The sequence below is a fragment of the Microtus oregoni genome, unplaced genomic scaffold (genome assembly GCF_018167655.1).
Source record: "Microtus oregoni isolate MIOR12 unplaced genomic scaffold, Mior012 000002F_ref0000024, whole genome shotgun sequence".
NCBI classification, from domain to species: Eukaryota; Metazoa; Chordata; class Mammalia; order Rodentia; family Cricetidae; genus Microtus; species Microtus oregoni.
The window spans coordinates 312148-326821 of NW_024543061.1; the positions used below are offsets into that span (position 1 = coordinate 312148).

Below are 14674 nucleotides of genomic sequence, written 5' to 3' on the forward strand. Positions count from 1 at the left end.
AGGAGCTAGCCCACAGCAGGCCACACACACACCCCAAGTCCTATGTTCTTAGCAGAGCAAAAGCCCTTCCTGAGACTAAGAGAACAATAGACTCCATTTGATGGGATCATTACACACTGCTCCGTCCCTCAGGGTCCCCAGATCCATCATCACCATTGTTGATGGTGAACCTAATGCCAGGAAAGCGTATGGAGTCGGCCATCCCCACTGAGGAACACCAGGCACCCCAGGCACTGCTCTTCCCCAGCCTGAGTCAGGGAGAAGAGCATGTAGGCCAAGCCTCGTGCTTGAACCCTGGGCACTAAGTGCAGACCAGGTGTGTCCTAAACACGGTCTCTTCAGCCTTCAGCCTCAGCCTACCCTGGCCCCATTCGGCCATTTCTTATTTCTACCTGGACCGATGTAAATGGTGCCTGAGTATCTTTGGTTTTCCATTTTGTTGATTTAGGAAAAAAAAAATGGTTTTTTGTTTTGTTTTGTTTTTTTGCTGTTTCATACCCTTGCAAAGATGTCAGGGCCACCTCCCAACTCCTTAGTGAGGGAGAGCAGCTGAGGGGCCAGCCCAGGGTAACGCTCACATTTCTCTCACCCATCAGCAGATTAATGCCGCTGCTCATTTTGCCTTGCAGCCTCTCCGGGGCGGACGCTGAGCCTGGACAGAGCTCAGAGTGGGAGGACAGGACCTCTGCTTGCTTCCCAATGCTGTGTTTGGATTTGCCAACTAACCCCAGAGCGACTGTGTTTTGTTTCAGGATGGCATCTCCTTTCCTGTCCCTTGTGTCCTTTGGCGTAGCGCCAGGCCGCCGGGTGTGAGGTTCCACTCAGCCTCACTGGCCCTGTGCAACACAGGAGGGGCAGGCTCTGTGATTTCCTGGACAACTCCGTCTCCTGCCCCCGTGCTTAGGTTCCCTGTGTCTGAGGGCAAGGATTAGAGGCACAAGTCTGGGGGAAGAGTCGTGTCCAGAGATTTCTTCTTTTTATAGGAAGTTCTGCGAGGCAGTGGCAGGAACATAGCTAAATAATCTGGGACCTTGGTCTCTGATCCAAATGGGCTCCAGAATATAAGGATAAAGTAGAACAGTGACCCAGCCCTGGACTAGAACCATGTGTGTCGGGGGAGAAGCCTTTTAGTGCCTTTAAAAACACATCAAAGCCAAACTTCAGCGTACAATAGGAAAGAGGACCCCAGGAGGTGGGACCTTCTGGGATAGTCAGAGGAGGAAGAAGACCCATCCAGACAAGGAAAGGGACAAAAGCAGATATGAACAGGTTGCCTCTCCAGAAGCGGATGTGAACAGGCCCTGCCTTCCCACTGACCCCTTAGGCTTGCTGTGAGGTGAGGAGAGGATGCCTAACTACCTCAGTAGCCCTGATGGGAAAGGGTGGGTGCTCTACCTAAGCAGTTCCTGGGAGAAAGAGAGCATCTTTAGGAGTCAGGAGACCTGGGTCCCACACTTGACTCTGACACTCAGCCTGTGACTCTGGTCCGGCCAGCCACACCCTCTCCCTCAGGCTCTATCAGCTGTAAACAAGAAGTTGGTCAAATGATGTTGAATGAAGGTGACAGGACCAGCCTGGCAAGGCTCTACAAGTTTGAATGCCAAGACACGAGAGAAGAGGTGTTCAGGCCATAAAAGGGAAGAGAGCAGGTAGAGGCCAGTGTTGGGGTGAGCTGGGGAGGATGACCAGGAGAGCACAGGGCAGGCCGGGCTCTCAGGGCCTAAAGGGCACCCACGTCGTAGGCAGGCAGGCAGATGAATCTGATCGAGTCATGGTTGAGTTCTGGGGCCTTCAGCATGCATGGAGTAACGAGAAAATGGAGCAGTGTTTGTTTATTGTCATTTTGAATTTCCTTTCTCTGTCCTGGCCACACGGTTCATGTTGCCAGTCATGCTGATGGCTGCAAACAGAAGCTTCTGAAGGAAGGAGGCAAGGTCTTCACAAGAAGATGTTATCTTTGTGAGCCACGTGGCCCCCACATTCTTTATGGTCAGGGACCATGCCATCACCATGTTGTCCCAGTCCCCATCACATCCGGGACCCTCAAGCCTTAACATACAGTGGTTGGAGCAGCCAGGACAAAGTGGGCCAGGGGCTCCTTTTCAGGGGCTGTTGTCTTATGAGATGAGGAAGTAGGGACAATCTGTGTCTTGGCACTTTTATGGGTCAATATTGACCTACCCTGGCTGAGCTCTGTCAAAACAGGGATACCCCCACCACCTTGCTATACCAGCACTCCAGACTTGGAAACTCAAGCAGGGTTCCTTTCCCCCACCAACCTAGGTCATGTGTCCACTACTCCATCCCCATTCTCAGTGTGACTGCCTTTCCTGGAGCCGTAAGAGGGACATATAGGAAATCTCATTCTTCTCTGCAAAGAGGCAGGGTCTCTCCTGGGCCCCAACCCCACCCAAAGTCTTCAGCATTGGCCAAAGCCTACCCAAGGTCCTCAGCGATAGACGGTACATGGATCAGAGAAGGAAAGCATGAATCAGGCTGAGAGGAGCCACGTCATAAGCTTTGCATTGAGCCTGGACAGACAGACAAAAGCACACACACCCACACAGGGTATCACAGTGAGACTGAGCAGAAAGCTGGGTCTACCCAGTTTGGCCTCCCAGACGTCAGTCAAGTCCCTTCCTCCTCAGCTGCCTGACAGTCCCAGGGGCCTACCTTGCCCAGACTTTTTCCTCACACGCTTCCATTAATGAGCTAGCTCCTTTAAGCCATCCTTCACCACTTCCTTTTTGGACAAGATTGCCACCTGGTGACAAGAAGTTTTTCAGCTATGTTAGCTTGAGGCGCTCATATGGTTAGACTCCCCATTCTACAGATGAGGATCTTGAAGCCTCAGGCATTTAACTGACATTGAGAGATTGTCTGACAGAAACCCCTCTTACCATCCATTCTCTAACCTAGAAAAGCAAACCCTGCTTTCTGTTTGTAGGCAGAGTCTGTGAGGAAGAAAAGGGAAGCTTCAGAGCAAGCTTGTGCAAGCAGTGGTGTGTGCAGTGTGCATGTAATGTTGGGGACACAGGCCACAAAGCCTATCAAGGACAGAAATCTGCTTTAAGACAGACGCTTGTGTGCGGACCTGCAAGGGGACTGACTGGGCCATCTAGATGAGACCTGAAGGCCAAGGAGCCCTTGGACAGGAGGCAAGCAGCAAGCCAAGGACAAAACAAAAGCCACGGGCCTGCTCTACCAGACCTTTAGTTGGCCAGCCGAGTTCCATAGGGTGTTCAGAGGTGACACCACCTTTGGACAATGAGGAGGGACAAAGGGCTGAGGCGCTGCCTTCAGGAGAAAAGCAGAGATAAAAAATGAGGCATTGCCTTCAGATGATTATCGGGGTGTTCATCCTTCCCTCATCAGCTCACATACATGGAGAGAATCTAGCAGTAGCCCTTAGGATTGAACTCCCAGGCCACATCTCATCCCCTCGTCTGCATGGTCTTCTTTGGCCCATGGCAAAGTCCCTTCGTTTACCCTCTGGGCACGGAGAATCTCTTGGGATGCAAAAGTGCCCTAGAGACAGTAATCAAGGCCAGTCACTTCCACTTAATGGTTCTCTGGCTAGGCTACAGGCTTTGTCAGAGGGGACATGCCCGTCTTTCTTACAAGATGGCATTGGCGTCTCCTGCCATCACTGGCACTTCCCAGCATGTCTCTAAGTCAAGGTGTGGGAGAAAATGCCCAGCACCTGAGAAAACCTGTTCCTCATCATACCAAAGAGGACAGAGACCTAAGCATGGCAGCTGAACGCCCCGCCTCACAACAAAGCCCAATGGGCTATGTATGACATGCAAAATCTAGTCTCTTTCACATTGAACAAAAACAGTCAATTCACTGATTTTTCCTAACCTGATTTTTCACAAAGCCTGATGCTAAGCTCTGAGCTTCTCCTTCCTTCTTCAGCCACAATGTGGGAAGCTAGAGTGGATACTGACTCAACCCACCCACCAACTGACATGGGGCTTTTCATGTACCAGTGAAGATACACCCCCTGTACCTCTTTCCCCAGGTGCCTGTCCCCTTTCTCATCTAGAATACCCAGGTGTACCTTGAAAACAAGGCATCAAGAAGAGAGACTGACAGCTCTTGGGTGTCAACAGAATGATGGAGACCAGACCCACTGCCTTACCTCCTCACAAAGAGTGGCCCAAGGCCCGCTAAAGTCCACAGGGCCCAGTGGGACTTGGGTATACACAAATACAGTACTCTGGAGCTAATGACATTGGGCGGGGTGGGGGGGGGCACATCAGAAGGACAGAGTGACAGCTGTGTCCATCACCTGCCTATAGCCGCTATTCACCATCGCCCTCCACTTCCAGACAGTGCCCAATTCCAGTGTGCCTTGTGCAAACACCTGGCCATGCAGGCAGATGAGGGAAATGGCAACTTATCCCGGAGGAGTTCTCTGCTAAGAGCATCCGACTCATTGATGATAGGCATCTCTGACATAGCCATAAACCCAGCCCAGCTGAGCAGCAACTGTACCTAGGAGCTGAGACTCTCCTGGGCATCCCCACTTGGAAGAAAGTAACTTCAAGCAGTTCCAGTCTCCTGCTGGAACCCTCAGACAGTGTGTGGAACTCAGATAGGATGCCACACTTCTGCCACCAACCCCCCAAGAATAAGATTCACAGACAGTGTTACCATAGTCTATTTCTGTGGTTCTGTACATCTTGTACCATTGTGCCCTCAACCCTCAGGGGCCAGCCAGTCACTCTAGACCCAGCTTAGGACAGAGAACAGAGCATTCTTCATAACTGTGATGGATGTAACATTATAGCTGCGATTGGGCTTACCCATCAGGTGAGGTGTCCCTAGGGGACCTCTGCTCGGAGTGTAGAGACCTAAGAAGCTCTAGGTAGAAGCCTACAATCATCTAATGATTGGAAACAGTCATTGCCAGCCTTTGGTGGCCACTGCAGTTCTCTGAGCTATATATGAACCACACAGTAAATCCCACCTGTGTGCTGGGGCGGGGGGGGATATCCAAACTCTCATGCCTCCCTTAGACCATTGTCCCAGGCTACTAATAAAGTGGAAGGGGCCAGCTTTTCTAGTCCTAGGAGTCTCTGGCACCCCCTTGTCAATCATTTGCCCAATGGAGACAGCCACAGTCATGCATTCTATCGCCACACCCTTCAGCCCCTGTACTTTCCCTCTCCTTCCTGGTGCATCTCACAGTGCAGGCAGCTCTAGCTCCCACACACTTTCCCAGGCTCAGCCTTGAGAAGCAGCAGGTCGTTGCCAGCAGTATGGCTGTACTAGCCCTTTACAGTTCTCATTCCAGCACTGCGTCAGCCAGGGTCGTGTGTGTCTGCCTCTGCACCTCAGAGATCTACCTCGCCTCTTCACTGGGTGGAGCTCCTCTCTCTGAGGTCTTGGGGGACACCCTGAGATAGCAATTGTTGGTGGCAGCAGAGAAAGGGATCTTGAGAAAAGGCCCATGTTGACCCCCATCAGCCCGGGCACACTATACCCAGGATGACTTCTACAGAGCCTGAGGAAGTCCAGAGGAAAGGCCAGGTCATTAGGGATGGACACAGAGGCAGGAAAGACTTGGAGCAAGAAGTTGACCAGATAGCCTCTGAGGCCTGGGATAGTCGGGATTTATGGTGTCTCTAGGGAGCATGTGAGAGCTATTTTTACATCTAACAAATGCATCCAAGCTTGGGACTCCATCTCAACAGTAAAACACAGGTGTGTGAATTCCCTTCAGCATTGAGTAAGCATGTGTGGGCTGAAAGGACCTCAGCCCAGATGCTCTGTGTGGCCATACTTTGCCCTCTCTCTTCCTAGGCTTGCTCAGGACATAGCCATGCAAGGCCTTAGACTCTCTGGTCACATGAGTCATCTGTGGAAAAGGAACAGCCTCAGGGTCCCAGAGTAATCTGCACACTGTAGGTTGTTTGGGAGCTCCAAAGGCCTTAAATTTTCAAATTCTGGTGCTGAGAATAAAAGCAGAGTTGTGTAGAAGGATCTCCTGGGAAGAGGTTTCTCTGGCCCAAGTCAGGCTAAGCCTCAGCAGAACTTTAGGCCTCACCTACTTCCATCTTGTTTTCCAGAATAGGAGGCTGAGGGCCGGAGAGGCTCAGGATATCTGTCAGTGGCAAAGCAGGGTACCCAGGTCCCTTTGCTCCCAACTAGTGCTCTGTCCACTCTCTCAGCAGCTGTCCCCGGCCTCTTTGGCCAACCTACTGTCTTACCAGGCATTGGTACACCTCTACTGCCTGCCCTAGGTACACCCAAGGGACCAGTCTTAAGAGTCTTGGCCCCTTGTTTTTGCAGAAGTCAGTGGGTAGGCAACAGAGCTCACCGCCCTGCCACAGCCCCAGCCAGGCCAGGCTCAGTGAGGGAAGCTGGGGTGGTGAAAGTAGCCAAGCAGGGGTGGTCAAGTCAATGGCCTCTGAGAAACCTGCCTCCTGACTTAACGCTCTGGGTGTTTTGTTTTTGTTTTTTTGTTTTGTTTCTCCCGGCCTCACTTCTGTATCGGTTTACTCTCGCTTCATGGTATCTGTTTCCTTCCAGGTCCAGCTATAGGGAGCAGCTGCCAGGCCTTAGGAGCCTTTGCAATGGTCTTGTATTTCTGTAGACACCAGATATAAACATACTGATATATTTGTGTCCCTCCCCTGCTCCCCACCCCAGTTCACAAGCCCGACGCACACTCTACACGCAGGCCACTCTGACCTCTGACCCCGTGTTCCATGTGGCAGGAGGGCACCCCTGCCCCGGGCCAGGCCCCAGGTCATGGCTGCTGGCTGTCTGTGGCGGAAGTCCTTGATTGTTTTCCTCTCCCCTCCCCAGCTCTAACCATTCTGTCCGTCTATCTTGTCTTGTCTTCAGTTTCAAAGCAATGTCATGAAGGGCTTCCCTTCCACGCCTAAAAGGAAACAATATGTTTTTTGGAGAGGTTGGGGTCAGCGGGACTTCCTGGGCAGCCTTCCAAGGCCCTGGGTCTTCAAGATGTGCTCAAAAGGACACCTCCTGATTGACTAGGATGGCAGCCAATCAGGAGCCATTGAGCCTCAGCTGGAAGAGATTCTGCCCTGTGAGGCAGTAGGTCCTGCTTGCCAGGGCATGCTGGTACCATGTGGTGTAGACACCAGGTCCAGCAGGTAGCTAAACCATATTGTTTCCCTTTGGGGCTAGTCCTGGTCCTTGTCCCCATTCACAGCTCATGCTTTTTGATTTGCATCTTTTTTGCATGGACATGCCGAGTAGTGATAAGCAAGGTTTTCTGTTCTCTGGGGCGCCTCTGGTCAGACTTCTCTTTCAGATCCTGTGTCAGGTCATTAGGTTCAGGTGTGTCATTGCTGTGTCCTTTGAGTCCTAAGATGAAGGGAGTGACTGAGGTGCACAGGGAACTCTGGCCCTGTGAGGAAGCGGCGGTGGCCGCAGGGGTAGCAGGTGAGGACACCCTGGTTTCTGTGCCTTAGGTCAGTGCAGGATGGCAGCCAGAGCAGCCGGGAGAAGCTGGAGCTGGTGCTCTCGAACCTGCAGGCTGACGTCCTGGAGTCTCTGCTGGAATTCGTCTACACCGGTTCGCTGGTCATCGACTCAGCCAATGCCAAGACTCTGCTCGAGGCTGCCAGCAAGTTCCAATTTCACACCTTCTGCAAAGTCTGCGTGTCCTTTCTCGGTAAGCTGACCAGTGGGCCTTTACATCCTGTAGAGAAAATGGGGCAGATGCATGAAAAATTCCAGCCAGCAAGAATAGAGCAAGGAGGGCTGTGTGTCCCCAGATCATGCCAGGATATCTAGATTCTACCTGAGCATGTGGGTGGCTTGATGGAATGGCATGCACTGAAGGGGTCACTGTGGCCTTGCCAGAACCTGTGACCACTAGGATGTGTGGACAGCCTGTGCAGGTAAGGAACCTGACTGCTCTGCCCCGGCCACTAAACCTGGATGAATCAACCATGCACTCTATTTCCTTTTAACATATTGGTTCCCAGGCCATACAGATGCCTGGACAAGTCAGTGCATCTGATCTAACCCTTGGAAGCTCAGAACCGTTTTTGCAAGGCATGGATATTGGTGATGGGCTCACGACCTCCCAGACTTTCTGCCCAGAGCATGCTCACTTTACAGCTTGGTGCGGCTTAGCTGGGCTGGGAATTGTGGAGTACCGGGGACAAGGACAGCATCATCAATAAAATAAAACAAGATAAAAATAAACAGAGCCTGGGTGTATCTGCAGAAAGAAAAGCTAAAAAGGATCAGGACTGCTGAAGGACTCATCAGTCCAGGAGGGTCAGGAGCTACAGTGACAGAATGAGGCACACAGCCAGTTCTAGCCTGGAAGATCCATTGGCCAGGTTTCAGAAGATCTAGTCACTGAATCCTAGAGTCTAGATGGTGGACTAGGGACTCTAAGGACCATAGGTACACTGATATGTGAGGACTGTTGTTTACAAGGTTTAAAGATGTCTGTGACATCAAGCATGATGGAAGACACTATAAGTTTCAAAGTGGCCGGTACCCATAGCCTAGGCCCAAATCCTGAAGCCCCGGCCCTCCCTCTACTGCCAGGAAAGAAGCTCATGACATCCCTCACAGTTTCGGTTTTCCTGCTAGGATCTGCAGGGGTAGAACTAAGCCCTGGGAGGTCCCCATGACTCAAGGCAGAGGAAATTTTGGAAACAGCTCTGAGGCTTGGGAGGTAGGGTACTGACAGCTATAGATGCTGGAGGCAGGGCCACAAGAAAATGGGCTGGGTTCAAAGGAAGATCCGGGGATGATGACGGGAGCAAGAGGTGGTCCTTCCAGGACTTCCGCATCAGTGACCATTCACTCTGTCCACCCCAGAGAAGCAACTGACCGCCAGCAACTGCCTGGGCGTGCTGGCCATGGCTGAGGCCATGCAGTGCAGCGAGCTCTACCATATGGCCAAGGCCTTTGCGCTGCAGATCTTCCCAGAGGTGGCCGCCCAAGAGGAGATCCTCAGCATCTCTAAGGATGACTTTATCGCCTACGTCTCCAATGACAGTCTCAACACCAAGGCCGAGGAGCTGGTCTATGAAACTGTCATCAAGTGGATCAAGAAGGACCCAGCAGCGAGGGCACAGGTAGGCTGGCTCCACCCAGTCCCTGCAGGGCTGGGACCTGCTGCAGGGATGGAGGAAGGAGCAGGGGGCAGGGTTCCATGTCTCAACAGCAAGGATTGTGTAGAAGCCAAAAATAATGACACACATACACACACATCCTTTTCCATACACAGAGTGCCAGGGAGGGGAAAGAGGGGGTGAAAAAGAGACGCAGTCTCCAGAGGACTCTCAGGGACTTCCGCTCGGCTGAGAACGAGTCTCCAGGTTTGCCAAGGCAACACGGAGTCTGGGGGAGAGTGGGGGCGTGTACCTGGGCTTGACAGAAAAGTGGGTGCCTGACCAGGGTATGTGGGATCTCAGGAGGTCAGAGGACATACTCTGGCTCCCAAATGTGTGAGAGCAACCATAAACCATTCCGGAAGTGGGAAACCAGTGTGTGTGTGATAGGCAAGAACATGAGGCTACCAGAGGAGACAGAAAAGCCAGAGTGATCATTCACAGGAGGAAGAGAGATACAACAGTATCCCCAGATAGTCTTGGGGTGCTCAAAGGCCCATTCGTACCCAGAAGGTCCCAACTGTAGGCCCCATGCAGAAGGGAATCACCATTGGTTATTGTAGTGAGGAGCCTGGAAGTCAGGGCAGCTGTTGGAAGCCTTGGAAGGGCCAGAATATAAAAACAATAAATGGGACAATAGTGGAAGTGGGAATGGTGGTTAGGTGGGAGCCTAACCACTAGGACAGAGTCAGGGAAGCCAGACCCCAGAACACGCTGAAGCCACCAAGTCCTGGGTCAGAAAGGCTGTCACATTTCATTGAACATAAAAAGGACACGGCCAAATATGGTAACACATGCCTGTAAGCCCAGCACTTGGAAGTAGAAGCAGGAGGATTAGGGATTCAAAGCTAGGCTTGACTACATAGTGAGCTTCAGCCTGGGCTACAGGAAACTCTGACCCAGAAAAAGGGAGGGAAGGGGGAAGGGCAAGGAATGGGTTGGGGGAAGATTGGAGACAAGGATGAGAGAGATATGGATGGCTCCCTGCCCCTTCTCAACCCCACCACTGAGTCCTTGGGGTCTATGAGAAGTGGGTTCCTCGTTTAATCAGGTTGGCAGGAAGCTAGTTTTTAGTAAAAGGAACTGGAGTTGTGTAGATAATGACAGTAACTGCCCCAGTTCTCCTCAACCCTCAAATCCACATCCTCAGCCCAGCGTGTGGTATGAGCTCAGCCAGGCTTGCCCGGAGACCCTGGTCTCGCGCCTTCCCCATCTGCTATGTGCCGCATCCTTCCAAAAAGACCCTTTACACCCAAGAATCCTTCAAATGTCACACCCCTTTTCACTCTCCCGTGCCTCTGGATGTCCCCACAACTCTTCCATCTCAAACATCATCTGCCCCGTGCACTCCTCTCCCACTTCCACAGCCCTAGTAGGCTCCCATCAGAAGCAGGGTCTCATCAGCCTCCGCAGCTGCAGTAACAAGCTCAGCGTAGGGTCTGCACTGGCCCCCAATTACTCCTGCCAGTCATCCGCCAGACCAAACAAAAGTGGGTGGAGTGGTGAGCCGTGTGCCTGTCGCGGGGAAGTTCACATCAATGCAGGAAAAGCCTTGAGTGAAGGATAAGAGGGTCCCGAAGCCACGATGAGACGCAGCGACACTCCTAAGGAGCTGTAGTACGACGTGGTCACCTGACAGTCATCATCTAAGTGCTTCTGGGTCCTCCCACCTGGTTCCTGTCACACTCACACCTCTTTGAGATGCAAGGCTCCTACTCTCCTGGCTTCAGCCGCCTGGCAGTATGGTTTGCAGTCATGATCCACGACATAGATAGGGTGTGGTGACAAGAGGCTGAAGGGACAGAGAGACAGGCTGCTCCAGTGCCAGCTGCAGCCACCACGCCTCCAGTTAGCCCTGCATGCCTCCCATTGTCTAGTATGCCAGGCTGGGCAGTGTGCGCTTGCTTCTGAGACATGCCCACATGGGAAGTCCTTCTCCGTTCAGCTCATAAGAGATGGCTTCCTCTGAGCGGAATCCGGCCTCTTCTCTCCCACAGTATGCAGCAGAGCTCCTAGCTGCCGTCCGCCTCCCGTTCATCCACCCCAGCTATCTGCTCAATGTGGTGGACAATGAAGAGCTGATCAAGTCATCAGAAGCATGCCGGGACCTGGTCAACGAGGCTAAGCGCTACCACATGCTGCCCCATGCCCGGCAGGAGATGCAGACACCCCGAACCCGGCCCCGCCTCTCTGCAGGTATCAAGGGACATGCCCAAATCCCCAAATTGCAGATGCCATGGAACCAGCTAGCTCCAGGTGGTCCCCCAGACAAGAGCCAGGCACAGCTGCTGACGAAGTAAGGGTGTGTCTCAAGGATGCCCATCCGTGTCCCTGCAGGTGTGGCTGAGGTCATCGTTTTGGTTGGGGGCCGTCAGATGGTGGGGATGACCCAGCGCTCACTGGTGGCTGTCACCTGTTGGAATCCACAGAACAACAAATGGTACCCCTTGGCTTCTCTACCTTTCTATGACCGAGAGTTCTTCAGTGTAGTGAGTGCTGGGGACAACATCTACCTCTCAGGTAAGGCTCCCAAGGGCTGGGTGGGAAGTGGGATGGGTTTTCCCAAGGGACCTCTGCCTCCTACACACAGGGCTGAGGAAGGTCAAGGCCCCAGATGGCTGTCTGGCTAGCAGATGAAGCCTCCTGATTCTGTCCCTGGAGCAGAGCAACCTGTCCTCAAGCCCTTCCTCAGCTCCCCTATCTGCTCTTTTGTACCCCCATTCTGTCCACAGGTGGTATGGAATCAGGGGTGACGCTGGCTGATGTCTGGTGCTACATGTCCCTGTTGGATAACTGGAACCTGGTCTCCAGAATGACTGTCCCTCGCTGTCGCCACAATAGTCTAGTCTACGATGGAAAGATTTACACTCTCGGAGGCCTTGGCGTGGCAGGCAACGTGGACCACGTGGAGAGGTAAGGCAGCCACAGTCCCTGAGCTGGCATCTCTTGATATCACTGAACACTAAGGTCACATCACTAAGCCCGGCACCTCCTTGACACCAATGGTCTACAGACTGGCCCATTCCAAGCTCATCATGCATAATAAAAGGAAGTGAACACAAGATGTGACCTCATGAGTCACCAAAGAGGACATTCTTGTTAACATCCATTGAGGTGTAACACAAGGTGTGGCCCAAGGTCCAATCATAGGAGGATGTGAGTAAAATTTGGTTAAGGGTGCACAGTAGATTACAAGTACCAGCCCAGAGACAAAGCATTCAGGAGAAAAGCTGGCATTGATATCCCAAGGATGGGCCATGCCAGTGGTTGTGCCACTTTGTCCTGCCAAGTGAAGGTTGCAGGCATCCTTCCTGCATCCCACACATGGCACGTAAATTGGACTAAAGTAACACAGGGAAGAGACACCACCCACCAACTAAGCGATGTAGGTGCAGTCTAGCCAGGCCTCTAGAATTCTTCAGAGGGAAACTATGAGCCCACGAGCTCCAGATTCCAAGTTGGTCTGCCGTTTCTTTCACATCCCAGGCTGCTGTCTCCCTACCTCCACCCTAGCCTGGCTATTGAGGATGTAAGTCAGGCCTATGCCTGAGGGCCAAAGACTGGAGGGAGAACTGCCCTAGGGGAAAATGCCAAGATCCTTCCAGTCACGAGATTGCTCTTAGAGCAAATGGGTGGGTCGCCTTGAGAAAGATGCTCGAGCTGGAGAGATAGCTCAGCTATTAAGAGCACTGATGCTGATTCAATTCCCAACACCCACATGGCAGCTCACAGCTGTCTACATATCCAGTTTCAGGGGACCCAACACCCTCACACAGACATACACACCAATGTTCATAAAATAAATTATAAAAAAAAAAAAGAAAAGAAAAAAAGAGAGGAAGATGCTCAGGACCTGTGGGAGAGGACCATTAGTTAGCAGCACAGGAAGATCTACTGGTCATAGCTTCTCCGCTCTTTCCCCTACCCTGGCCCACACCATTTGCAGTGTGACATCCTTTCTGCCTGTGAAGCCACACCTACCCCTCAATTTGAATCCCCCCCCCCGTCACGCCCCATGGCTAATTGGGTACTTGATAAATGTTCCAGCAAAGACGGTCTCAGAGTGAGACAGGTTCTGAATGTTCACTGTGGGCTTTTAAGTCCCCCAAGTGGATCCAGAGAGGGCTTGGTAACAACATTTAATTGTCATATTGATTTGATGATAATGGGAAATTCCCAGGTGATTATGAACATATTAATATTGTGCTTGGACTCAGACCAGCCCCAACACTGGGGAGTCTTGGACAAAACCTGCTGCATGTCCAGGTGTACCCCCAAGCTCCCCCAGAAGCATCAGCTTCCAGTCATTTATCAACCAATAATAAACACATGAGCAAGAAGACGTTTTCTATGTAGGAGTCCGCGGAGCAGGGTGGCATCCTGCTTTGCTTCTGTCAGCTATTTCTAATCTCCTAAAATGCTGATTACTCATTTCGCAAAGTTCTGCTTGTTGATAAATACAGGGATTTGTTGAGAGATCAAGCGCCTTGACGGAGGGGTAGAGACAAGCTCCGGTCCTCTTGCTTTCCTTGGGCCCTGAAGCAGTTCTCTGGGGCCCCAAGGGGCCGCCTCTACTGGCCTTCCCCAAGGAGCTCAGCCTTCCAGATGGCTGGAAAATAAATGTCAGCTCTGAGCATCAGAGATTGAGTCCACCCCTAGGAGGCCCATTGGATGCAAGAGCAGCTGGGGATCCCAGAGGAGCCTGAGAGACCCCGAGTTCTCCCTTGGCCCATGAAGATCTGTCATCTGTGCTTGTAGGATGAGAGACTGGAAGACCCTTAGGCGGTGCCCATGCAAGGGAGTGGAGCACCCAGTAGGGAAGAGGCACCCAGTAGCTACCCAAGGAACAGGCCCCTTTGACTAAGTCAGTCTCTGTGCCACGTGGCAGAAGCGATGACAGTTCAGGGTGACAGGAAGGTCAGTATGACAGGAGGGACAGACACGAGGGTGCTTTGTTCCACAGTAAGCACTAATGGTACAAATTGCTATTATATTGATAATGAATGAGATATATGGTGTATTATAATTATATTACATTACTGTGTTACAGGAATAGAGTGAGATTACATAATTATAGATTAAAACAACAGCGCCATAGACAAACCTGTATTATATCATTATATAAATAACCGGGTCTAATATTTTACAGCAATATATTGCAGGAGCTGTGGTTACTACATAAATGATAGTGGAACACCTCACTCGGCTAGGTCATTTGCATGTCATTAGCATATCCTTCTCAAGCAGGAAGCTGACAGATTGAGCTGACTGGAGGGCTCATGGCTTGGCAATCAGCCACCTGGAATAACAAACTCTCAGGCAGAATGTGTTTGGCAGAATGTGTCATTATGCCGAAAGATTGAAGACTAACAACCACATAATCTTTCTCATCCCCCAGCTCTTTCTGTGGGAGCTCTTTGGCTAGCCGCCATATTGGCTTAAACAGATATCTGAACTCTGACCCTGCCCCAAAAAGATGCTCCATTACCTATTAGCTGTATATCATCCATCTACAACTGAATGGCAGCAGCCCTTGCTGCCCCGTAAGAGACTTC

General features: G+C 51.7%; 1 protein-coding gene across 2 annotated transcripts in view; it reads left to right on the forward strand.

The window, feature by feature from the left end:
• Klhl29 (kelch like family member 29) overlaps nt 1–14674 on the forward strand; it is a 304108-nt gene that overhangs the window by 280479 nt on the left and 8955 nt on the right. For both annotated transcript variants that reach the window (XM_041642969.1, XM_041642960.1), the window contains 5 exons: nt 7452–7654; nt 8824–9083; nt 11117–11315; nt 11457–11639; nt 11852–12032. In XM_041642969.1, the coding sequence (XP_041498903.1) occupies nt 7452–7654; nt 8824–9083; nt 11117–11315; nt 11457–11639; nt 11852–12032 (1026 nt within the window). The remainder of the gene's footprint in view (nt 1–7451; nt 7655–8823; nt 9084–11116; nt 11316–11456; nt 11640–11851; nt 12033–14674) is intronic.